This window comes from Hemiscyllium ocellatum, chromosome 18 (genome assembly GCF_020745735.1).
Source record: "Hemiscyllium ocellatum isolate sHemOce1 chromosome 18, sHemOce1.pat.X.cur, whole genome shotgun sequence".
Lineage (NCBI taxonomy): Eukaryota > Metazoa > Chordata > Chondrichthyes > Orectolobiformes > Hemiscylliidae > Hemiscyllium > Hemiscyllium ocellatum.
This window is the reverse complement of record NC_083418.1, coordinates 25,852,005-25,877,954: the sequence shown is the minus strand read 5'-3', so window position 1 is coordinate 25,877,954 and position 25,950 is coordinate 25,852,005. Positions and strand designations below refer to the sequence as shown.

The following is a 25,950-nucleotide window of genomic DNA, read 5'->3' as shown; positions in this document are numbered from 1 at the left end:
CACTGATTTAAGGTCATGGACAAAAGGAACCAACCACGAGAGGAAAACCTTCCTCGCACATTCTCCCCGTGTTGGCACGCGTTTCCTCCGGCTGCTCCAGTTTCTTCCCGCAATCCAAAGATGTGCCGGTTAGGTGAAATGGCCATGCCAAATTGCCCGTAGTGTTCTGGGATTAGGTGTAGGCTAGATTAGATTAGATTCCCTACAGTATGGAAACAGACCCTTCGGCCCAATAAGTCCACACCAACCCTCCGAAAAGCAACCCATCCAGACCCATTTCCCTACCCTATATTTACTGCTGACTGACACACCTAACACTGTAGGCAATCTCTGGATTGTGTGAGGAAACTGGAGAACCCGGAGAAATCCCGTGCAGACAAGGGGAGAACGTGCAAACGCCACACAGACAGTTGCCTGAGGCGGGACTCGAACCCAGGTCCCTGGCACTGTGAGGCAGCAGTGCTAACCACTGAGCCACTGTGTCGGTTAAGTGCATTAGTCAGAGGTAAATGGACAGTAATAGGGTAGGGGAATGGGTCTGGGTGTGATACACTTTGGAGGGTTGGTTTGGACTTGTTGGGCCAAATGATTCATTTCTACACTGCATGGATTCTATGATTTATGCAGCAAGCAATGAATATCTGTTATGTACTAAGAGTGTGTGAAGACCGATTCAATTGTAGCTTTCAAAGAGTAATGGACAATTATCTGAAGAGAAAGGTTTTACAGGGCTATGGAGAAAGGGGAGGGAAATGGGATTAGCAGAGGAGCTCTTCCACAGAAAGAGCCAGCACAGACAAGACTGGCTGAATTGCCTTCTTAGGTTTATAAAGCATTTTATCTCCACGTTGTCAGGTTTGGAAGAAAGGGCCAAATCTGAGGGGTAATCCAAAGTTTCTGTTCCTAATCAGCGCTCAGTGACTTCACTGCTGAAGCTGTCAGTGTATTAGCTTCTTCCTTCCATGGTTAAAGTGATCAATGTTTCAGCTCTGTGATGATGGGCTACTGGGTTGAGTAACCAGATGATCAATGAACATCTGCACAGATAATTTCTTATACAATTTCCCATACAGTGCAACTCAGAGTAGAACTGGCAAAACACAGAACAGCTTTCACTGCTCACAGTATTCAGTGAAGCTAAAAACAAAAGAAGTCTTGCTTAAAAAGTACAAAAACTTTCACCAAGATACAAAACCACAGCTGGTGAAATGAAATACAAACTCTCGATTCATTACCTTTAATATTCGGGGACTCAGCCTCCCCTATTGGATTGCCCTTTAAATTCACATAGGGTAAAGTCTGGATCTCTGCAGGTACAAAGCGCAGGCTGTTGTTTTGCAGGTCAAGTCTAGACAGTTTGGGAAGATGAGCGAGGGAGGTTGGGACGGTTACAAGTTGGTTGCTGTGTAGATACAATTCTTCAAGAGACTTCAGGTTTGCTGTGTGCAGGGCATAAAGCTTTGTGTCATTTATAACTGCTGTTTAAAAAGGTGTTGTCATTCGATCGCAAAGCAGCAGCAGCTAACATTACATCATATTACAATACCAACATACTCAAAGTTAAAACATATGTACAAAGTTTTGAAGCAATGAAAGACTGGTGAAAGTTCGCCAATAGTATGAGATTGTCGTGAGTTTATTACAGGCTAATAAGCATTAATAGAGCTTCACAGTAATGATTTAAGTGCTCTTGATTGTTATTTTATATGTAAACCCTCTGATCAGAACATTAATTTTCCATTTCTATTTTCTCTTGAACCATATTGGGTACAAACATGCTCTAGTATGGACATGATTAAACAGATTAAATATGCTGGGATATTACCATTATCACGTGAAATTAAAAGTATTTGACACTTTATCTTTTCAGATGTTCATAACAATATGAAAGATACAGAGGCTTTGGAGAGGGTGCAAAGAAGGTTTACCAGGATGCTGCCTGGACTGGAGGGTTTGCCTTTTGAAAAAAGGTTGAATAAGCTCAGACCTTTCTCTCTGGAGAGAAGGAGGAAGAGAGGAGACCTGATCGAGGTATACAAGATAATGAGCAGAATAGATAGAGTCAATAGCCAGAGACTTTTCCCCTGGATAGGATTGACTGGTACGAGGAGTCATAGTTTGAAGATATTAGGAGGAAGGTATAAAGGAGATGTCAGAGGTAGGTTCTTTACACAGAGTTGTGAATGCATGGAATGCATTGCCAGCTGTGGTGGTGGAAGCAGAGTCATTGGGAACATTTAAGCAACTGCTGGACACGCACATGGATAGCAGTGAGTTGAGGGGTGAGTAGGTTAAGTTATTATATTTTACATTAGGATTAAACCTCGGCACAACATCGTGGGCTAAAGGGCCTGTTCTCTGCTGTACTTTTCTATGTTCTAATAACCCTCAGTATATCTTCTATAATGAGCAATTTCTAAACTTAAATCATATTGCTATTCCAGTGATTACAACCGTTTCACAACTAAACTCACCAAGTGAAGATGGTATAGTTGTAAGTCTATTGCCCGAAAGGTCTAATTGTGCACAGTTTGGGAGGTTTCCAATCTCATCAGGAAGCTGTTCCAGTTCATTTTCAGATAGATTTGCTCTCTGCAGTGCCACAAGTTCACGGATGCTCCCAGGCAACTCTCTCAGCTGATTTTTCATCAGAGAAAGGAAGGTCAGTTTTGCCAGCTTGCCAATGCTCTCGGGCAGTGTGGCCAGCTTGTTATGGGACAGGAGAAGCACAGTTAGCTCCTTCAACTCAGTCACACATTCAGGAACAGAAGTGAAGCTGTTGAAGCTCAAATCCAAATGGGTCAAGTGCTGGAGATGCCTGAACTCCACAGGCAGAGTTGCCAGCAGACCACGCTGACCCGCTCCGTATTCATCCTTGAGATGGCCACCTAGTGAATGCCAGGCACAATGCAATGTGTCAGATTCAACAAGACACTCTGGGATTTTCAGATAAGACCATAAAACTAGGAGCTGAAGTAGGCCATTCATTCCATCGAATCTCCTCTGCTATTCAACGAGATCATGGCTGATCTGATAATCCCCAACTCCACTTTCCTACTTGTCCACCCTCATAGCCCTCGATTCCCTGACTGAATAAAAAAAAACTATCAGTCTATCTCAGCCATGAATATACATAATGACCCAGCCTCAATAGCCCTCTGTGGTAAAGGTAAAATTCTACACGTTCACTACTCCTAGAGAGGAGAGGAAATTCCTCCTCAGCTCTGTCTTAAATGCAGAACCCTGTATTCTGAGATTATGCCCTTTGGTCTAAGACTTATCCACAAGAGTCATAGAGATGTACAGTACGGAAACAGACCCTTTGGTCCAACTCATCCATGCCAACCAGATATCTTAAACAAATCTCGTCCCATTTGCCAGCAATTGGCCCACATCCATTTTTCAGGAGCAGCGAGGAGGGAGAGAGGAGCAGGGCTGCCAGGAGGTAAGTTTCCCACTTAAAAAGGGACTTGCCTAGGAGGTCAGACTTCCATTTCTCGGGAGCAACGAGGAGAGAGGGAGAGAGGTTGCTGGGAAGGCGAGTCAGTGATTTAAAAACTTACCTCATGAATAGGTGGAGCACACGCTGAGCAGGAAGGGACACGGGACTGCTGAGTAAGTGAAGTAATATATTTGGGTGGTTATGTTACCCAAACACAACTTAGGTAGTGATTCCCACCCTCTCCTCCAAGCAAAAACAAAATAGTTCTGTGCACCAGATTGGTAAGGTAACTAGCTTTTTTTATTCTTTATTTTTCAATAATCTCTTTGGGAATTTAGAATAATGGGAATGGAGATTAGGGCAGTTGCATGTTCCTTCTGCAGAATGTGGGAGGTAGGGGTCTCCAGTCATGGCCCTGCTGACTTCCTCTACAGCAAGTGCACTCAACTCCAGCTCCTCGAATACCGCGTTAGGGAACTGGAGCTGAATGAACTTTGGATCAATCGGGAAGTGGAGGGGGTTATTGAGAGAAGTTACAGGGAGGTAGTCACACCTCAGGTACAAGAAAGAGGCAGATGGGTTACAGTCAGGGGACAGAAAGGGAACCAGCAGGCAGTGCAGGGATCCTCTGTGACCGTTTCCCTCAACAACAAGTATACCGTTTTGGATACAGTTGGGGGGCATGACTGATCAGGGGTGGGCCATGGGCTACAGGTCTCAGGTACAGAGTCTGTCCTTGTTGCTCAGAAGGGAAGCGGGGAGAGGAGCAGAGCTTTAGTCACTGGGGACTCCATAGTTATGGGGACAGATAGAAGGCTCAGTGGGAATGAGAGAAACTCACAGTTGGTGTGTTGCCTCCCAGGTGCCAGGGTTCATGATGTTCCAGTTCGTGTTTTTGGGGATCCTTGAGGGAGAGGGGGCACAGCCCCAAGTCTTGGTCCACATAGGCACCAACGACGCAGGTTAAAAAAAAGACGGGGATTTATGGCAGAAATTCAGGGAACAAGGGTGGAAGCTTGGAGCTAGAACAAACAGAGTTGTTACCTCTGGTTTGTTACCCGTGCCACATGCTGAGGCAAGGAATAGAGAAAGAGGGGAGTTGAACACGTGGCTGCAGGGATGGTGCAGGAGGGAGGGTTTTGGATACCTGGATAATTGGGGCTCTTTCTGGGGTAGGTGGGACCTCTACAAACAGGATGGTCTTCACCTGAACCAGAGGGGTTCTAATATCCTGGAGGAGGGAGTTTGCAGATTCTCTTCGGGAGAGTTTAAATTAATTCAGCAGGGGGATGGGAGCCCAAATTGTAGTTCCAGTGTCCAGGAGGTTGAGAGTAATGAGGTCAGAAATATGGTTTCAAGGCACAAGAGTGCACCGACAAGCAGAAAGGTGGTTTGACATGTGTCTACTTCAACACCAGGAGTATCCAGAATGAGGTGGGTGAACTTGCAGCATGGGTTGGTACCTGGGACTTCGAATGTTGTGGCCATTTTTGGATACATGGATAGAGCAGGGACAGAAATGGTTATTGCAGATTCCAGGATTTAAATGATTCAGTAGGAAAAGAGAAGATGGTAAAAGAGGGGGAGGTCTGCATTGTTAATCAAGGACACATTATGGTAGCAGAAAGGACATTTGAGGACCGGTCAACTGAGGTAGCATGGGCTGAGGTTAGAAACAGGAAAGGAGGGATCACCCTGTTGCGAGTTTTCTATATGCCTCTGACTAGTTCCAGAGATGTTGTGGAAAGGATAGCAAAGAGGATTCTGGAGCGAGAGTAACGGGGTAGTTGTTATGTGGGACTTTAACTTTCCAAATATTGACTGGAAATACTATAGTTCAAGTACTTTAGATGTATCAGTTTTTGTCTAATGTGTGCAGGAGGGTTTCCTGACACAGTATGTAGACAGGCCAACAAGGGGAGAGGCCACATTAGATTTGGTACTGGGTAATGAAACCAGCCAGGTGTTAGATTTAGAGGTAGGTGAGCACTTTGGTGATAGTGACCACAATTCGGCTATGTTTACCTTAGCTATGGAAAAGGATAGGTGTATACCACAGGGCAAGAGTTATAGCCTGGAGAAAGGTAATTATGATGCAATGAGGCAAGAATTAGGATGTTTAGGATGGAGAAGAAAACAGCAGGGAATGGGCACAATTGGAATGTGGAGCTTGTTTAAGGAACAGCTACTGCATGTCCTTGATAAGTATGTATCTGTCAGGCAGGGAGGAAGTGGTCAAATAACGGAGCCATGGTTTACGAAAGAAGTCTTGTCAAGAGGAAGGCGGCGACTTACATTAGGATGAGACGTGAAGGCTGAGTTGGGGTGTTTGAGAGTTACAAGTTAGCCAGGAAAGACCTAAAGAGAGAGCTAAGAACAGCCAGGAGGGGACATGAGAAGTCATTGGTATATAGGATCAAGGAAAACCATAAAGCTTTCTATAGGTATATCAGGAACAAAAGAATGACAAGTGTAAGATTAGGGCCAATCAAGGACAGTAGTGGGAAATTGTGTGCGGAGAAGCACTAAATGAATATTTTTCAGTGTTCACGCTGGAAAAGACATTGTTTTGAGGAGAATACGGAGATACAGGCTACTACACTAGATGGGATTGAGGTTCACAAGGAGATGGTGTTAGCAATTCTGGAAAGTGTGATAATAGATATGACCCCTGGGCCAGATGGGATTTATCCTAGGATTCTCTGGGAAGCTAGGGAGGAGAATGCAGAGCCTTTGGCTTTGATCTTTACATCGTCATTGTCTACAGGAATAGTGCAAGAAGACTGAAGGATAGCAAACGTTGTTCCCTCCTTCGAGAAGGGGAGTAGAGACAACACTGGAAATTATAGACCTGTGAGCCTTACTTCGGTCGTGGGCAAAATGTTGGCAAAGGTATCGAGAGATAGGATTTATAATCATCTGGAGAGGAGTAAGTAAATTAGGGATAGTCAACACAGTTTTGTGAAGGGCAGGTCGTGCCTCTCAAACCTTATTGAGTTCTTTGAGGTGACCAAACAGGTGGATGAGGGTTGATGTGGTGTATATGGATTTCAGCAAGGGGTTTGATAAGGTTCCCCATGGTGGGTTATTGCACAAAATACAGAGGCATGGGATTGAGGGTGATTTAGATCAGAAATTGGTTAGCTGGAAGACGACAGGGTGGTGGGTGATGGGAAATGGGAAATATTCACCCTAGAGTTCAGTTACGAGTGGTGCACCACAAGGATCTGTTTTGGGTCCAATGCTGTTTGGCAGTTTATAAATTACCTGGATGAGGGTGTGGAAGGATGGATTAGAAAATTTGCGGGTGACACTAAGGTCAGTGGAGTTGTGGATATTGCCGAAGAATGTTGCAGGTTACAGAGAGTCAGAGATAGCTACAGAGCTGGGTTGAGAAGTAGCAAATGGAGTTTAATGTGGAAAAGTGTGAGATGATTCACTTTGGAAAGAGCAACAGTAATAAAGAGTACTGGACTAATGGTAAGATTCTTGGCAGTGCAAATGAGCAGAGAGATCTTGGTGTCCATGTACATAGATCCCTGAAAGTTGCCACCCAGGTTGATAGGCTTGTTAAAAAGGCATACTGTGTGCTAGGTTTTATTGGTCGAGGGATTGAGTTTGGGAACCATGAGGTCGTGCTGCAGCTGTACAAAACTTTGGGGCGGCCGCACTTGGGAGTACTGCGTATAGTTCTGGTCACCACATTATAGCAATGATATGGAAGCATTGGAAAGGGTTCAGAGGTGATTTCCTAGGATGTTGCTTGGTATGAAGGGACGGTCTTACAAGGAAAGGCTGAGGCTGTTTTCATTAGAGAGAAGGTTGAGAGGTGACTTAATTGAGACAGATGAGATCATCGAGGGTGAGACAGTGGGTGGACAGTGAGAGCTTTTTCCTCAGATGGTGATGGCTAGCATGAGGAGACATCGCTTTAAATTGAGGAGTGATATCAGAGGTAGCTTCTTTACTCAGAGTAGTAGGGGCTTGGAACGCCCTATCTGCAACAGTTGTAGACTCTCCAACTTTAAGGGCATTTAAATGGTCATTGAATAAACATATGGATGAAAATGGAATAGTGTAGGATAGATTGATTCCACAGGTAGGCACAACATCAATGTTCTATCCCTCTAAACCCTTCCTATTCATATACCCATCCAAATGCCTTTTAAAATGTTGTTATTGTACCAGCCTCCACCACATTCTCTGGCAGCTCATTCCATACATGTACCATCCTCTGCATGAAAAAAGTGCCCTTAGGTCCCTTTTATATCTTTCCCCTCTCACCATAAACCTATGCCCTGGACTCTCCCATCCCAGGGAAAAGACCTTATCTATTTATTCTATCCATGCCCCTCATGATTTTATAAACCTCTATGAGGTCACCCCTCAGCCTCCAACGCTCCAAGGAAAACATCCCCAGCCTGTTCAACCTCTCCCTGTAGCTCCAATCCTGGCAACATGAGCCAAACTTTCTGCGTCTACCCTGTCAAGTCCCATGAGACTCTCTTAGCTTAAAAATAAAGTTGCTTTGTTCTTCTATATTCCAACGGGTACAGGCTCAACCTCACCACATAAGACTGTTTCCCACACCTAGTACCAGTCTAGTGCAGAGAAAGTTCAGTTTCCAGTATATATTTCCTTAGATAGGTGACCCAACACTGTTCACAGTATTGTAGCTGTTGCCTGGGATGAACAAATCCTCCCTAATTTTATACTCCATTCCCTACGAAATAAAAAGGCCAATGTCTTATTTGCATAATAAAAGCGAAAGAACTGCATATGTTGGAAATCAGTAACAAAAACACACCCCACCTGAAACGTTAACTCTGATTTCTTTCTACATATGCTGTCAGACCTGCTGAGCTTTTCCAGCAATTTCTGTATGTGATTCCATTAGCTTTCCCTATTACCCATTGAACTTATAGTTGCTTTGTGAATCCTGGATGAAAACTCCCAAATCCTTCACTTCCTCAGATTTCTACAGTCTTTCTTCATTTAAGTAATATTCAACTCCTCTGTTCTTCCTGCCAAAGTACATAAACTCACATCTCCCCACATTGTTCTAAATCTGAGCATACTGGAATACAATGATAGCTATCCAGAGGACTGTAACAACAAAGCCAGTAGGTTAGTAAACATGTTCTAAGGTGCTTGCTTCTACAATGCTTCACAAAGTTCCCTCCCATCCTTTAAAACTGAAAGATATCAAATCAAATCAAATTCTATCATGCGTGACAGGAAACCATAGGAGTTACATCGTCATATACAAACAGGTCATCAACTCTAAATAATCTCAAGAATATTTCACGATTCAGTTATTCAAATTAATTCTGAAATATTCAATCGCTGTTCAAAATATAAGGCTCAATGTGAGCAATAATACTTTGCAAATTGAAAAGGAAAAACAATTTAAATTCGTAAAAGCTTGGTGCAATTCAGGGTCCCAGATTTCTACATTTCATATGGTACTCAGCTATGAAAAATATCTAACATGCAGCAAATTAGGGTCTAACTTCAGTTTAAAAAAAACATAATTACTTGAAGAAAATCACATAATATGCCACTTCAAAAAAATTAAAAATAATTACTTATTTATAATTAATCAGAAAGGGAAGTGCGAGTGATGGGCATGTATTTGTACAACTATCTCACTGAATCTACTGATATTACCTTTAAGTACAAGTGATTTCAGTCGCCTTAGTTCAGGAATGATGGCAAGTGATGAATCAATTTGCTCTTCATTGCAGTTTAGACGCAGAAACTCGACCTGTTGCACCTCTGCTTTGCGTGTTTTGTACAATACCGAAAATCGGACGGTGCTGTTCGGGAATACATCTAAATTCAATCGGTTATCTGCCAAGTGCACATCTGCATTGCCAATATTGCCGGCTTCCCCAGGCATCGATTCAGCCATCTTTTACCATCGCTCAGCTTTGAGAGATGCATGTTCCAACATGTCGGTTAGACATCAGGTGTTTTTCACAAGATTTCTCCCTTGAGAATGGGCTGCAGCCTAAATAATTGGCAAAACGAGAGAGCTGAAAATTAATACATTTGTGGTACTTCAAGCTAGGGCAAAAAAAATTATATTACGTACGTTCTCTAGTTTGTTCTCCAAATTGAAAGGGCTAATCCACACTGGAGGACGGTCCATAGCTTTCCAGTAACTTGTTCATGGGGAGATGCGGACAGGTTATTCAGTGAGGAAATAATAAAATTCACTTCACTTCGTAGGTACAATTACAGCATTAAAAAGACATTTGGACAGATACTTTGATAGGAAAGGTTAAGCGGGATATGGGCAAGTGGGACTAGTTCAATTTAGGAAACTACATTGGCATGGACTGGTTGGGCCAAAGGGCCTGTTTCTCTGCTGTATGACTCTGTGACTCACCTGATGTATATGAAAAGGCACGGTGTGTGCTGACAAGGAGAAATTTATTTTTATGTTGGATTCGCACAAAGCAGGTTCAAATAAAAAAGGACATGTGAAATGTAGCCATTGCAGCAATTTGGGAAATCTGGCAGCCACATTGCATACAGGCAAGATCTCCAAGCTGCAATTAAATAAACGGCCAGATCATCTGGTTTAGTTATTATCTAAGGGATATGTATTGGACAGGCCACTCAGGAGACTTTTTCATCCTCTCATGGGAGTTGAGCATTGCTAGCTAGGTCAGCATTTAGCACACACCCCTAAATTCCTCTGAAAAGCTGGTGAAAACTGCATTCATGAACCACTGCAGTCCATGTGATGTAGGCACACCCTGTCAAAGGAGTAGTTCTAGAATTTTGTGACAATGACAATGAAGGAACAAGAATATAGCTCCATTTCAGCATGATCTGTGGCTTGGAGGGAAACTTGCAGGTAGCGTGTGGTTAGTATTCTTAGTAACTACGTCCTTGTCTTTCTCGGTGGTAGGAGTTTACTGTTTGGAAGGAGCTGTCACAGGTGTTGACTTGTGCCAATAGGAATAAATAACAAAAAGGGAGGAGTGGCAGATCATTCAGTCTACTGAGCCTGCTCCACCCTGCAATTTGATCATGGCTGATCATCCTCTTCAATGCCTTTTTCCGCTCCACCCAACCCTTTACATTTAGAAATTTTACTTTAAGCATAAATAGCTCAGCTTTCATAGTCCTCTGCAGGACAGATTTTCAAAGATTCACAATCCTCTGGATTTAAAAAAGAATTCTTCTCATTACTGTCCTAAGTGGCATCTCCACTTTAGAAATGGTGTCTCTTGGTTCTCTAGTCCCCAATTAGAGCCAACATCTCACACGCATCTACCCTGTCTAGCCCTTCAAACATTTTGCAGGTTTCAATAGGTCACTTCTGAATCTTTGAAACCAAAAAGAATGCAGGCTCTGTTTCTCCTATCTATTCATAGGACAGTCCTGCTATCACAAGAACAAGTCTGGTGACTGTATGATAAATTCCCTCAACAGCAATCTCCTTTCTAAGGCAAGGGGACCAAATCTGTGCACACCTCTCTATGTGCAATATAACGAAGGCTCCAAACAATTGCAGCAAGACCTTGCTACTCCTGTATCCTCTTGTAATAAAGATCAACACTCCATTAGCCTTCCCAACACCTTGTGGCACCACGTCCTAGCCTTCAGTGATTTATTCCAAAACGTCCAAGTCCATTTGTACATCGACATTTCCCAACCTCTTACCACTGAGGGAATACCCTGCAAATTTGTTCTTCCTACCAAAGTGGATGACTCACGATTTTTTTAACATCATATTCTATCTGGCATCTTCTTGTCTATTAGCGGTTTCTTCAAATTCTCTTGAAGCCACTATGCATCTTCCTGACAGTACATGAACTTTGTGTCTTCTGAAAACCTGGAAATATTATGTTTAGTCCTCACATCCAAATAATTGACACAGATTGTTAACAGCTGGGGTACAAGTGCTGATCCTTGTAGCACCTTACGAACCAACCAAAAGGAAAATGAACCATTTGATTTCTGCCGGTTAACCAATTCTTAATCCATGCCAGAATATAATCCCTCTCCCATGTACTTCACATTTGCTAGCCAATCTCCTGTCAGGACATTTTCAAAACCTTTTTGAAAATCTAACTGTATTTCATCCATCAACTCCTCTTTATAAATTATGTTGGTAGTACCCTTACAAAAATTCCATGAGCTCTACACATAATTTCCCATTCACAAATCCATGTTGACTATACCTAATCTGATCATTATTATCCAACTGTCCTTTTATCCCATCCTTTATAACTGGTTACTAATGTAAGACTACACACAAGTTTATTTAACAAAAGGAGAAAAGTAAAGCTATTTAAATGTATACATAGGTCAATTTAAAAAAAGACATTAATATAAATAGTAAAACACAAATATATCCTTCCTCCAAGCAATAATGTTTTCAGATACTCAATCCCAGAAAAATCTTAAAGCTTTAATTTCTTAACCCACTCTTTCAAGTCTTCGTCAGGGACTGCTGAAACAGTTTTAAAAGGTTCTTCCAGTTCTGATCCCCAAAATCTCTTTTCAATTCTGATCAGTGGAAAACTTCTCTGCAAACTCTTACAGCTGGAAACTTGACAAAACTAAAACACTTCTGCCAGGGTGTGACTGCTGTCTTCAACTAAAACCCGATTCTTCTCCTCGTATGAAACACAAGCCTGATTCCTATGAACTGAACTTGAACTAAACCACCAGTGTCCTCTGATCATTGCCGGTGTGTCTTAAACTCAGCTGTAGAAATCTTTCATCATTTATCACACAGGTATCTGACTAGGCATAGACTAAATCATAGGCTTTTTAAAAATTTCTGTATTTAGTCACTTTTCCAAATGCCAACCTGATGTCTTAGAAATGTATCTGCTTTTGTTCTAAACGCCCAAATCCATAAATGGTAATAACGTTATATGCCTTTATCCCAATCCCATCTTTATTACCCAACACTAGGTTAGCTACCTAACGAAGGAGCAGCACTCCAAAAGCTTGTACTTCCAAATAAACCTGTTGGACTTGTGACCTGGTGTTGTGTGATTTTTAATGTTGTCCACCCCAGTCCAGAACCAGCACCATCAGTTTTATTACCAGCACAACTGCATCCCATTTTTCTGTCTGCCTGTCCTTCTTAAAATCAAAAATTCTTTGATATTCAGGTCCTCAACATGGCCATTCTGCATTATTGTTTACAAAATGGCAATAAGATAACACTAATTTCCTTCTACATGTACCTTGAAACCAACTATTTTTAAAAATCTGTATTCAGGTAAAGTGCTCTTAATGTAGTCCACCTGTATACCATAACACTCACTCAGTACTTCAGACAAGTGGCAATCAATACCGTTGCAGTTCTGTCTCTGGAGAGGGAACGTACCTTGGAAAGTGATGGCATGAACCAAGGCTGACATATAATAGGATGAAAATCCCCTCTGGCATCTGGCTGTAAGAGTATCTTATGCATTGAATTTGGACTTATCATTCCAGCTCCTAGTCAACCTCAACCACCAAATGCAAAAAAAAATTATAATTAATCAAAAATAGCAAGCAACAGCTGTAATAACAGGAACTTACATTTGCATAGATCCATCAAGGGGATCCCAAGATGCTTCACAGGAACATTATCAAACAGAATCTGAAACCAAAGAGCATAAGTAGATGTTAAGATGGATAATCAAACTCATCCTGTCCATGAGATTGTCCTTACATTCACTCAATTATTCCACATTGTCCCACAGACCTGACCATCCTCAATGATCTGAGTTTTTCATGACTTTGAACATCTCTATCCGATCACCCCAATTCTTCACTACTTTAAAGAAAACAACTCCAGAACTTAACACAGTGGTCAGACCTTCCACTAACTTCTAGCATAACTACTTACTTTAAATTTTCACTCCTAAATGATCTGACCATAATTAATTTCTTCACAATTCTCACCACACTACCAGTTAAAAACATAGGTGATGTCAAAATGGGCCTCATCCTCATCCTTCTTGTCTAATTCTGCCAAAGTCCATGTTGCTCAGACCCCTATAACCTCCCACCCTTTGAAATTATACGCTGTATATCCATGTCCAGGTCGTGAATGTACATGAAAAAAAAAATCAGTTATTATAATAGAAATCCTGAGGGGCACCATTGAAAAATCACTCTCCAGTTTGAAAAATAAGCATGTACACTGCTTTCTGTAACTTAAAAGTTTTATAGACATGCTGCCTCAGTCCGTTAATGTCACAGTTTGTAAATTTGTTGACAAGTCTATTATGCAATGCTTTCTGAAATGCTGTGGAAAGTTTATATACAACATTATTATATTCTCCTGATCAACCCTCTCCAATACTGCAATGAATTTTAAGTTAATCCAGTGCATTTTCCATAAAGAATTGAACATAGAAAAATACAGCGCAGTACAGGCCCTTCGGCCCTCGATGTTGCGCCGATCCAAGCCCACCTAACCTACACTAGCCCACTTCCCTCCATATGCCTATCCAATGCCCGTTTAAATGCCCATAAAGAGGGAGAGTCCACCACTGTTACTGGCAGGGCATTCCATGAACTCACGACTCGCTGAGTAAAGAATCTACCCCTAACATCTGTCCTATACCTACCATCCCTTAATTTAAAGCTATGCCCCCTCGTAATATCTGATTCCATACGTGGAAAAAGGTTCTCATGGTCAACCCTATCTAAACACCTAATTGAGGTGAGTTTCAATAACTAACCCTTATTTTCTCAATCAAAACTAATTTCTTCATTAATTGTTTTCTGTTCAAGAAGTTTCCCTTGCAGTTTTATTATGCTGAACAGTTGTTAGTGTGGTTTTGGCAGATCGTCCTCTTGTTTACATTAAAGGCCATACACAAGGGCAAGCTTAGGGTCTTGGGGTGCGGCAGTAGTGTCTCTACGTCTGAGCCCAAAAATCTGAGTTCAATTCCCACCCACCCTGGAGATGGGTCATACACGATGCTGGCAGATGGGACTAGATGGAGTTGGGATATCTGGTCAGCATGGACGAGTTGGACTGAAGGGTCTGTTTCTGTACTGTACATCTCTATGACTCTATGACCTTGATTTAAAACCAATTGTGAGTGAAAGCTTATGTTGCTTTACTGAAGGTCAGTGACCTTTGACAAGAGGTTAAGGAGGCAAAAACACAGCTAAAATATAGGCACTCTGGTACAACCTGCAATTGACTGAGGAGGAGAATGAAGTCCAGTGGTTATGGACTGGAAAAAAAGGCTGGAGACTTCCTCAAACTTAGGTTACAGAATGCTACCATTATGCAGGGCGGGAGGATGGGCAAGCTGTCTGATAGTGCAAAGGTAATGAAGTAAAGGCAATGCTCAAATCTGGAAGTGAATCTGTGAAATGGAAGATATTCTGTTTCACAGCACTGACATCCCTCAATGTGATTAATAAAACAAAAAACTTAAAATACAAATTTGCAATTGCACTATTCAGTTTATCAAACACAAATAAAACACTGCTGGTAAATGATATGTTTTTATGGAACTCGCTGTATCCCTTCACATCTCAGAGACCCTCATCGCTTCACTTCTGTCACATTGATTAGTCAACTTAAAATCTTGCGCTGATTATAACATTCTCTGGCTCAATAACAGTTCAAAGACACTGCCTTCAGTCATCATTCACATGCCATCAGCTTCATTCCCCTTCCCAGCCACTCTCAGGTACAGGTACAGTTACAGCATTAGCCATCTTGGCACATTCAAACCTTTACAACCTGCCTCCTATCCATGACCACGAACAATCACTTGTATCCACCTCTGCAACCTTCCTCACCACTCTACAACAATTTTCATTTCCAGTATATAGTACTATGTGTCAAAATGGCAAAAGCATTTTATGGGGACTTGAAAATAAGCCAAATACAGAGAGATTAGAAGCAAAGTGGAAGCCAGGGATCTGAAACAAAAACAAAGTGCTGCTATAGAAACTCAGTAGATGTGGCAACATCTATGCAGGGAGAATCAACGGTAACATTGGGTTTTCTGAAAAATTATCTTTCAGAACTGAAATGAGTGCCAAAACTAAAACCAGTTTGTCCAAAGATCACCCACATTAATGCTGTTTCTCTCTCCACAGATGGGATCAGACTTGCTTAATTTCTCCAGAACCTCCTGTTTATATTTGAAATTGGTTGCCCTGAGAGATCGATTTTAGGCAGAACTTTAAGGGCAGAAAGTAAGGTCAAAGGGTTTGGGAGAGAATTCAGAGCTTAGGCCCAAGACACCTTTAGATTCATCCAGTAGCACCAGATGGATGAAAATCAGAGTTAAGCAAGAGGTCTGATCTGGAGAAGTACAGAAATCATGCTGGAAAAGATCAAAGACGCTGTTTTCACTGGAGCGTCGGAAGACAGGTGGGGGTGACCTTATAGAAGCTTATAAAATCATTAGGGGCATGGTTAGGGTAAATAGGCAAGGTCTTTTCCCTGGGATGGGGGAGTCCAGAACTACGGGGCCTTGGTTTACGGTGAGGGGGAAAAGATTTAAAAAGGGGCAACTTTTTCATGCAGTGGGTGGTACGTGTATGGAATGAGCTGCCAGAGGAAGTGGTAGAGGCTGGTACAATTGCAACATTTAAAAGGCATCTGCATGGGGACATGAATAGGAAAGGCTGAGGGGGATACGGGCCAAGTGCTCGCAAATGGGACTAAATTAATTTAGGATATCTGATCAGCATGGACGAGTGGGGCTATAGGGTCTGTTTCCGTGGTGTACAACTCGATGACTGTCTAGAAAATGAGGGATCGGGTAACAAAGGGATTTCAAAACAAAATCCTCCCTACTAGCAAAGACAAAATCCTGAAGATACTGGAAACATAAAACATTGGAAATATCAACCAGATCAGGAAGCAACTGTGGAGAAAGAAACAACAGCTGATTGAAATCTGTAATCTTGGTCAGAGCTGGAAAATGAATATGTAATTTCTGTTATTCCACATTTCTTTCATTTCATGTTTTATTGACAATGGCACCCTATCAATTTCCAAGGATGCTCCCGACCATTCTCTTTTCCAAGGATAATAGTAAAAATTATCTTCGGAATTTTGATACGTTTTGCAAGTTTATTTCATTACTCACTTTTTGAACCTCTATCTATTTTGTCCTTTGATGTTCTTTCTTAATAAAAGATAGGTCTAGAAAGACTGTAGATAGCAGCAAAAGAATTATGAGCAGATCCCATTATCTAAAAATAGTTGGAGCCACGGATATAATCTGCTACTGTTGCACTCCATGATCATTGTCTAATCAAAAGATGGGCTACTGTAAGAGCTGTTTTGGGAAAGAAGTATAATCAAGCTAACAGTTGGTGTAAATGGGCTAATGGTGGATATTGGTCAGCACCAAGTCGCAGAAACGGACAAAAGAGTGAGAAGCATTAGTGATGGATGGAAGTAGGGAAAAGGTAAAATTTGGAGGTAAAGTTAATGCAAGTTTTAGTTTTGGGAAAGACCATGAAGCAGAAACAATACAATCTATTGGAAAAAGAGGCAAGAGAGGAGACCCAATGAAGACTAAACAAGAAATGTCCCACATAATTCCACAAAAATAAAAGCTGGCAGTCTGAAGACTCAAGGTCCTGCAATATGGCATCCTTTCAATGGAGAAAGCAAGAGAACGCAAAGCAGATATTTAGTGGAAGAACATTTAATCAAAGACAGGCAGAGACAGGTGGCAGAAGATGGGGTCTGGTCTGTCATATTAATGGTTATAGACCAATGATCAATTGCCTGTCAGGGACTGACTACATCTTCGGTCATATTCCACCTTGGAAGAGGAGGTGATAGGTCCAGACAGAGTGTGGAGCGATTAGATGGGAAAGGTGATGGCACTGCCCTCTTGACTTGTCCGAGTTTGAGACCTTCATCTACCTATCACATTCTCAGCTACCTTCCGCCCAACTTCCCCATCCATCTCTCAGCACCCCCACCACCCCCCAGCCCACAAGCCTCATTTCTGATGAAGAGCTTATGCCCAAATGCCGATTCTCCTACTCCTCAGAAGCTGCCTGACCTGTTGTGCTTTTCCAGCACCACACTCTCGACCCTACATCTGTAGGTCAGTTTATTGAGAATAGTAAAACATATTACAAGTTATGAAACAGACATTACTGTAAACCAACTGATTTTGTAGAACAGAACCACAGCAGACTAACTAGCAGGCAGAGTTGTAACCTAGTATAGACTCTCAAAGACAAAGTGCAGAAACAACATGGTCATTCAAGGAAGTGAAAGGGCTGCATCGCAGAGATTTAAGGTACAGACAAACAGGATATCCCTGGTACAAAAGGGATGAGTAGGGATAGGAAACTGGCATCAGTTAAATGGTGTCAGCCCAACCACAACATTATCACCTAATCTCCAAAATGTGGCAAATACTGTGCACGTACCCTGTCCTAATCACAGTTAAGTTCGACCTAGTTAACCAACAATACTACCCGTTTCATCAACTGAAAAAAAAATTCTCCTCTTGTACTTCTGCATCCGTTTCAGCCTCAAATCATTTCTCGCTAAGATCCAGATTTTGGTCTAACTGTTTTTCATTTCCCCATCAGTGGTAGCAGAACCTTTGGCTATTTCAGACCTACTGTGTGGAACCTAGTTGCTTTAAAAAAAAGATTACTATTCAGTGTTAGCTTGAAGATACATTATCTGAAGTAGAAGGTCTTGGAACAAAGGATGAGGCACGACTTGATACAGTCATAGAATCACAGTGATGTACGGAAATAGACCCTTCGGTCCAACTCGTCCATGCCGACCAGATATCCCAACATAATCTAGTCCCATTTGCCAGCAATTGGACCATATCCTCTAAACCCTTCCTATTCATATACTCATCAAGATGCCTTTTGAATGTTGCAATTGTACCAGCCTCCACCACTTCCTCTGGCAGTTCATTCCATACACGTACCACCCTCTGTGTGAAAAAGTTGCCCCTAGTATATTTTTCCCCACTCACCCTAAGCAATGCCCTCTAGTTCTGAACTCCCCACCCCAGGAAAAAGACTTGGTCTATTTATCCAATTCATGCCCCACATGATTTTATAAACCTCTATAAGGTCACCCCTCAGCATCCGGCACTCCATGGAAAACAGCCCCAGCCTAGTCAGCCTCTCCCTACAGCTCAAATCCTCCAACCCTGGCAACATGCTTGTAAATCTGTCCTGAACCCTTTCAAGTTTCACAACAGTGTACAAAATGATGAGAGGCGACTTGGTAGAGGTGTATAAGATGATGAGACACATAGATAGAGTGAATAGTCAGACACTATTTGCCAGGACAGAAATGGCTATTACAAGGAGGCATATTTTAAGGTGGTTGGAGGAAGGTTTAGGGGAGATGTCAGAGGTGGGTTATTCACAGAGTGGTGGAATGCACTGCCAGCAGTGGTAGAAGAGTCAGATACATTAGGGACATTGAAGCAACCCTTGGATAGGCACATGGAGGGTAGTAAAACCAAGGGTACGATGGCAAGTTTGAACTTAGAGTAGGATAAAAGATCAACACAATATCAAGGGCCGAAGGGCCTGTACTGTTCTTTGTCAAGGGTACATGCCTTACATTAGAACTGTTGTGGTTCTGTTCGCCGAGCTGGGAGTTTTTGTTGCACACGTAGGTGTTCAAAGTTTGTGAGAAGATTTGTAACTCGGGTGCTCGGCGAACAGAACCACAACAACGAGCACCCGAGCTACAAATCTACTTACATTAGAACTTGAGCACATCATCAAGAGCTTGTACATCAGGGCAACGTTGAGGAACTGCTTCAATATCAGGGTAATTTTTCAATGACTTGTAAAAACAAAGCTCCTATTTGCCACTTCAGAAGCCACTTGTATTTATAATGGTGCTGTTTGTGTAATAAAACACACCAAGGCACTTCTCAGGTACTTTATAAACCAAACATTGACCCCAAGCTACACAAGTGATATTAGGGCAGACGGCCTAAAGCTCCTTGACAGAGGTAGGTTTTATGAAACATCTTAAAGGAGAAAGGCAAGGAGCTTTAAAGGAAGAGATTCCAGAGCTTAGGATCTGGCAGCTGAAAACTGGTGGAATAATTAAAATCAGGAGATTCAAGAGGCCAAAACCAGAGTGCAGATATCGTTGAGGCCTGTGGGACTGGAATAAATTTTGGAAATAGGGAGAGGAAAGATCATAAAAGTGAGTCCACAACAAAGTTCAGATACAACTTGCATGATGTGTTGATTAATAGCAGGGATAATGCGTTTATGAGACATGATATATGTTAAGGCATTAGGTTGTTCTCTCATTAGAATCAACTGCAGGCAAGGGGATTGGTCAGCTGGCTGTGATGCAGAATGATGCCAACAGCACATTATCACGGTGGCTGAGATTACCTTCACGGTCCTGCCTTGACAACCACTCCTTGTTTCAAGTGTGGCGACCTTCAGATGAAGTTGCCACCAGTCATTTCTCTCTAATGTGGCCCTTTGGGACTTTGACAACTTTATATTAATACGTATGCAGCATTAATATAGCAGCAGAGTGTTGACTGAACTCAAGCTTGAGTCTAGTCAGGTGTTTATGGTATTAGTCAAAATTTGCAGTTTCTTTAAAAAAAACGTTAAACAAGAGGGATTCAGCAACAGATTAATCGAAGAAAGGACGAAGTTAGGTGATATTACCGAGAAAGAAATAGACAGCACGAATACTGGTCGGAAGGTCAGGTCAGTTTTTAAAGCAGGTAGCAACGCTAGCAAAGATGGAAAGTTCACCAGTAATACCCAAGAACATTAAGGTGCCGAAATCAACAATTAGTGTAAAAATTGGTTACCTTATTGCCTATTTAATTACGTTTTCTACATTAATTACTTTACAATTAATATAGTCAATTTGAAGTGTCCCTACGCACAACAAAAGCGGAAGTTCATTCATTGTCACAAAGAATCTCCTCAACCGAGCTTCGTTTCGCCCTGTAATCTCTTGTGTTTTCCTCGTGCTTTATCATAGAGCTGAAAGAATTGTTTCCATTAAAGGCGCCATATTAATGCAAGTTAACACTAAGCCAGTTTCTTTTAATTCCCTGCCCCCAACGCCACAAAACTTACTTTACTCTAAACAGGGGAGAATAGCCCTAAAAAGAATTCTCAATGTCTTCATTCCGGAAGTCAGTAATACTTCACACTCCACTGAAATAGTTATGCACACTTTAGCACAGATTACTACAATTGCTTTAAAATGCACACTTCAATCGCGAACTCCTTTGAAAACAGACCGAAGCGTTTGGCCTATTTAAAAGTTGCGGATCAAGAAGTGGCGAAGAGGAAAAGAAAGTGGAGATTTTTTCCCCCCATGACTTGTCAGCACAGCAGCTTACAAACTCACATCGAGCGGAAGACTCAGTGGCAACTGGGCGGTTTGTCGAAAGTTTTGTTTTGCCTTCCAAAAATGAAACGGCTCCGGATGGGTTATGGCAGTGTCCGGGTGATTGCGGGATGTGGTTATACTGCTGTCTCACCAAGTTATTGGAAAGCGCCGGCGAACTCATTTCTTCCCGCCTCACGGCAGTGTCCCAACAAATGGAAGTTACTATGTTGCAAAGTTCCGTTGATAGAATGTTGCAACTTTCCGACGTTCCATCGCTAGAATGTTAAGACATTACAAACGTTCCACACCTTTGTTCCCGAGCTCTCTCCACCGGTCAGGGTGGATGAACTGAAGGTTTCACTGACTCCCCAGCATCGACCCTCTCATTATCGGGCTTCCCTGTCTGAGGCAATGGACTCTCTCTACCTTGAACTGCACCTGAGCGCTCTCAGATTGACAGATGGTAAGGCACCAAGCCTTCAGACCAGGATACACAAGTTCTCGCGCCACTGCCTAAGCCAATGGCGCCTGAACAAGCTAGAGTTCTTGCAAATCTGTTTCTTTTATATTTGTGTACGTCGAGCAAAAGACCCAAACCGGATCGTTCTGGAATTGCTATGTAGGTTGCGTGTGCACTTTGGGTTCGGCACTGGCGACAGGGTTAGGGATGACCAGCTGTAAGAGTAGATTAAACGGAATAGCTTGTATTAGCCTGAAGGGACACTATGGGCCGAATGAACTCCATGTTGCAGTATAAGCATTAGCATATGCGTTTCACTGATTAATAAACTTGTAACAAGTTTGCCTTAGCAATATGCTGGCATAATATTCTCAACTGATAAAAGCCATTAGGAATGAGAGTAATTGCAGCCCTGCCTCACGTTCACGCAGCCACCAGCTGTAAATCGTGGATTTGTAGTTACATACGCTGCCATGAAGGCAGTGATAAGGTGTAAACCCACTCTAATTGGGTGACGCCCAGGGCTGTTCCACATTAATTCATCTGTCATTTACTGCAGAATCATCATTGTGGGGAGCAGGCGGTGTTCTTTTAAAAATCACAACACCAGGTTATAGTCCAACAGGTTTATTTGGAGGCACACTAGCTTTCGGAGTGACGCACCAAAAGATAGTGTGCTTCCAATTAAACCTGTTGGACGATAACCTGGTATTGTGTGATTTTTAACTTTGTACACTTCAGTCCAACATCGGCATCTCCAAATCGTTCTTTTAAAAGGCATGTCATAACTGTCCCAGCAGTAGACAGCACTCACTCAAAACACAACATCTTGGGCCATAGCAAATGGAAGATGAGGAATAATTATGTGATGGTGAGCATGAGTCCCAGACCATAGAAGACATTACATCTACCCACTCACTAAGGTGTATTGTAAGAGGACTCCATTTCATCACTCTAGCATCTCTGAAGCTGTAAATTGGACAATCAATCTTTCAAGGCTTTTTTTGTTACACAAAATTACTAGTAATTTGCAGAAATTGAACACATGTATGGTAATTTAGCACTTGGTAATGTATAGCTTCATCAGTGTGATTGGTTGTTGTATCACTACTTTATGGACACACTCCTTGGACTACCTATATAAATCATACTAAACAACTAGAATGTTCAATCTTTGCTTTCTGGGATTTGGTAACATCAGTTACCAATCCCAACATGGGGATTCTGGCAAAGTACTGCGTATCTGGCATTGACAGCATGCATAAAGCTTTCCTGAATTAATCACACAGTTTCTGTGGACAATTGGTGGATGTGAAGGCAGTACTCCATAGCCAGCTGAACACAGGAACCTGCATTGCCAGATATTCCAAATCTGGGTGTAATGACTATCTGAAAGCTAACCTTGGCTTGCAAACTGTATCCCAAGATGTGTATGTGTTTGTTTGGGGGGTGGGGGGGAGGTGAAGGGTGGATGGAGGAGAGAACAAACTTTGTTCAGACCTAAATGGGAGAAAGTGAGGGCTGGAGATCAGAGCTGAAAAATGTGTTGCTGGAAAAACGCAGCAGGTCAGGCAGCATCCAAGGAACAGGAGAATCGACTTTTCGGGACCTCTCCGCCCCCACCCCCTCTCTGGCCTATCACCCTCACCTTGACCTCCTTCCACCTATTGCATTCCCAATGCCCCTCCCCCAAGTCCCTCCTCCCTACCTTTCATCTTAGCCTGCTCGGCACACCCTCCTCATTCCTGAAGAAGGGCTGATGCCTGAAACGTTGATTCTCCCACTCCTTGGATGCTGCCTGACCTGCTGCACTTTTCCAGCAACACATTTCTCAGCTCATATCTAAATGGACAAGTCATTTTGATATTTGAAAATGAAGCCATGTTTTCAAGACCAGCAACCATAGCTCAAAGATGATGTCTCTGCCCTTCTCTCCAGATGTCATATGCAACACTTGCAATTGGTTGTGTAAGTGTGCTGGAGAAACTCAGCAAGTCTGGCAACATCTGAAAGAGAGAGAGAGAAATAGTTAGTTTCAAGTTCAATGAGTCTACCTTGAGACATGTCTTTTTGTGAGATGTTGTCAACCTAGACTGTAAACAAGTCAATTTTTTTAACTTCCTGAACACCCGTCGTCATATTGATCCATCAATTATATATCCTTTCTAACAAGTTTTCTTCCTTTAAAAATAAGGCTAGAACTTACTTGCGTAGGATTAAAAATCACAACACCAGCTTATACTCCAACAGATTTATTTGGAAGTATTAACTTTCGGAGCACTGCTCCTTCATCAGGGAGCTGTGAAGCAGGATCATAAAACACCAAATTCATAATCCTGCTTCACAGCTACCTGCCAAATGAGCAGTGCGCCAAAAGCTAGTACTTCCAAATAAACCATTCGGACTGTAACTTGGTGTTGTGATTTTTAACTTTTGCAAAAGTGAGCACTGCAAATGCTGGAGATCAGAGTCTAGATTAGAGTGGTGCTGGAAAAGCTGGAAAGGCCTACTTCTTTAAACTTCAGTTCAAGTTTACAGAAACTAAAAGGCAAGTGTTCTGCCATTTCACCAGTATAGTTTCAACAGGCAGTTAGCTGCTGCATTAAATACAGTAGTAGTGTGGGATATCAAATGATAGCTTATCACTACCGAGGGCAAATAGTCCATAAACCTACTCAAGTAATGATGAACAGGTGCCAGTGTTGGACTTGGGTGGACAAAGTTTAAAAATCAGAGTCTAGATTAGAGTGGTGCTGGAAAAGCACAGCAGGTCAGGCAGCATCCGAGAAGCAGGAAAATCAACGTTTCAGGCATTCCTGATGAAGGGCTTTTGCCGAAACATTGATTTTCCTGCTCCTTGGATGCTGCCTGACCTGTTGTGTTTTTCCAGCACCACTCTAATCTAGACTCTGATTTTTAAACTTTGTCCACCACCGGCACCTGTTCATCATTACTTGAGTAGGTTTATGGACTATTTGCCCTCTGTAGTGATAAGCTATCATTTGATATCCCACACTACTACCGTATTTAATGCAGCAGCTAACTGCCTGTTGAAACTATACTGGTGAAATGGCAGAACACTTGCCTTTTAGTTTCTGTAAACTTGAATTGAAGTTTAAAGAAGTAGGCCTTTTTCTTTTTAATTTTCATTTTAATTGAGCTCATCATCATAGTGAGCAATATGAAGTTGAATCATCTCATTATATCACTAAACAATAAATTGCTCACAACATTCTTTCTTGTCAATCCAGCTGACTGGCTACAATATTACAAAACAAGCTATTATTTGGTGTTTGTAATTTTGTCGAAAATCTGCAGGAAAATGTTTTTAAAATGCAGATAAAATTTGCTTGATTCTTAAAATTTGTCTAACTTGAAAATGCCATGGATTACCAGTGCCTATTCACCTAGTGTTAAGATACTGTGTCTTTATGTAAATAAACTGCTTAAGTGAACGTGCAGGAGGTCACATGGTACCTAACCTTGTCGGGACCCGAGTAAACCATTTGTCATTGCTTCTGTGGAGCGGCAGATGAATTGTAAAGGCAGACCAACTGTAGTTGATAGCACATGCCGGCTTTGGCCGGAGGGAAGCTAGAGGCATTTATTATCAATTGTACTCTGCAGCACAACGTGTGGAGTCATGGTTAGATTAAGATACCAGGCAAAAATGTGGGTCAGACTTGCTACTGACCATTGAAAACCTATAGTTTCAGGTTTAACAGTTGGACTGGCAGGAGTAGTTCACAATTCTCACATCAGACTCCTGCACAAGGAAATACTCCAGGTGCTATGGACTTGGAGGATGGAGAAGTGAACTGATTTCCCACCTTGTTACTTTGGTGAGTGTAATGTATATGTTTAAACTTAGTGTTTCCTTTTACATCACATTGAACTTCTGAGCACTGAACTCCCAAAGTTGGCAAACGCAAAATTTTGAATATTTCCACAGTAATTCTGAAAACTCTTTTGTTGTTTTTTCCTAAAACAAATGCATTCATGGCATGGTGACAGGATGGTTCTGGCTGTGATTAGCTCCATGCAGAACACCCATGCATGCCAGCACTTGGGGTACTTAGAGTCATAGAGATGTATAGCATGGAAACACGTCCACACTGACCAGATATCCCAACCCAATCTAATCCCACCTGCCAGCACCTGGCCCATTTTCCTTCCAAACCCTTCCTATTCATATACCCCTCTTAAATGTTGCAATTGTACCAGCCTCGACCACTACTTCTGGCAGCTCATTCCATACACGTACCACTCTGTGTGAAAAGGTTGCCCCGTAGGTCTCTTTTATACCTTTCCCCTCTCACCCTAAACCTATGCCCTCTAGTTCTGGACTCCCTGACACCAGGGAAAAGACTTTGCCTATTTACCCTATCCATATCCCTCAATTTTGTAAACCTCTATAAGGTCACCCCTCAGCCTCGACACTCCAGGGAAAACAGCCCCAGCCCCTTAAGCCTTTCGCTATAGCTCAAATCCTCCAACCCTGGCAACATCCTTGTAAACTTAAATTTTGTTACTTTCTGTCACAATGAAAGTTGTAAACTACAATGTCTACTATTGTAATAACAGAAATTTCATTTCACAAATCTAACCATGTCTCAGCAAAACAAGAGTATTGATGAGGTTAGCTGTTTAATTTCAAGGAAGGCATATTGTTCAAGATGTAACCTTTTGTTCAGTAGGTAAAAC

General features: G+C 42.1%; 1 protein-coding gene across 2 annotated transcripts in view; it reads right to left on the bottom strand.

The window, feature by feature from the left end:
- Positions 1–21,328, bottom strand: part of pidd1 (p53-induced death domain protein 1) — a 73,954-nt gene extending 52,626 nt beyond the window's left edge. The window contains exons 1-5 of one of the 2 annotated variants that reach the window (XM_060838432.1): positions 20,805–21,328; positions 13,004–13,064; positions 9,113–9,455; positions 2,475–2,888; positions 1,236–1,439 (exon numbers count right to left, since the gene is read on the bottom strand). In XM_060838432.1, coding sequence (XP_060694415.1) covers positions 1,236–1,439; positions 2,475–2,888; positions 9,113–9,356 — 862 coding nt within the window. In that variant the 5' untranslated portion in view covers positions 9,357–9,455; positions 13,004–13,064; positions 20,805–21,328. The remainder of the gene's footprint in view (positions 1–1,235; positions 1,440–2,474; positions 2,889–9,112; positions 9,456–13,003; positions 13,065–20,804) is intronic. The other variant, XM_060838433.1, reaches the window with a different exon arrangement.
- Positions 21,329–25,950: the final 4,622 nt, after the last annotated feature.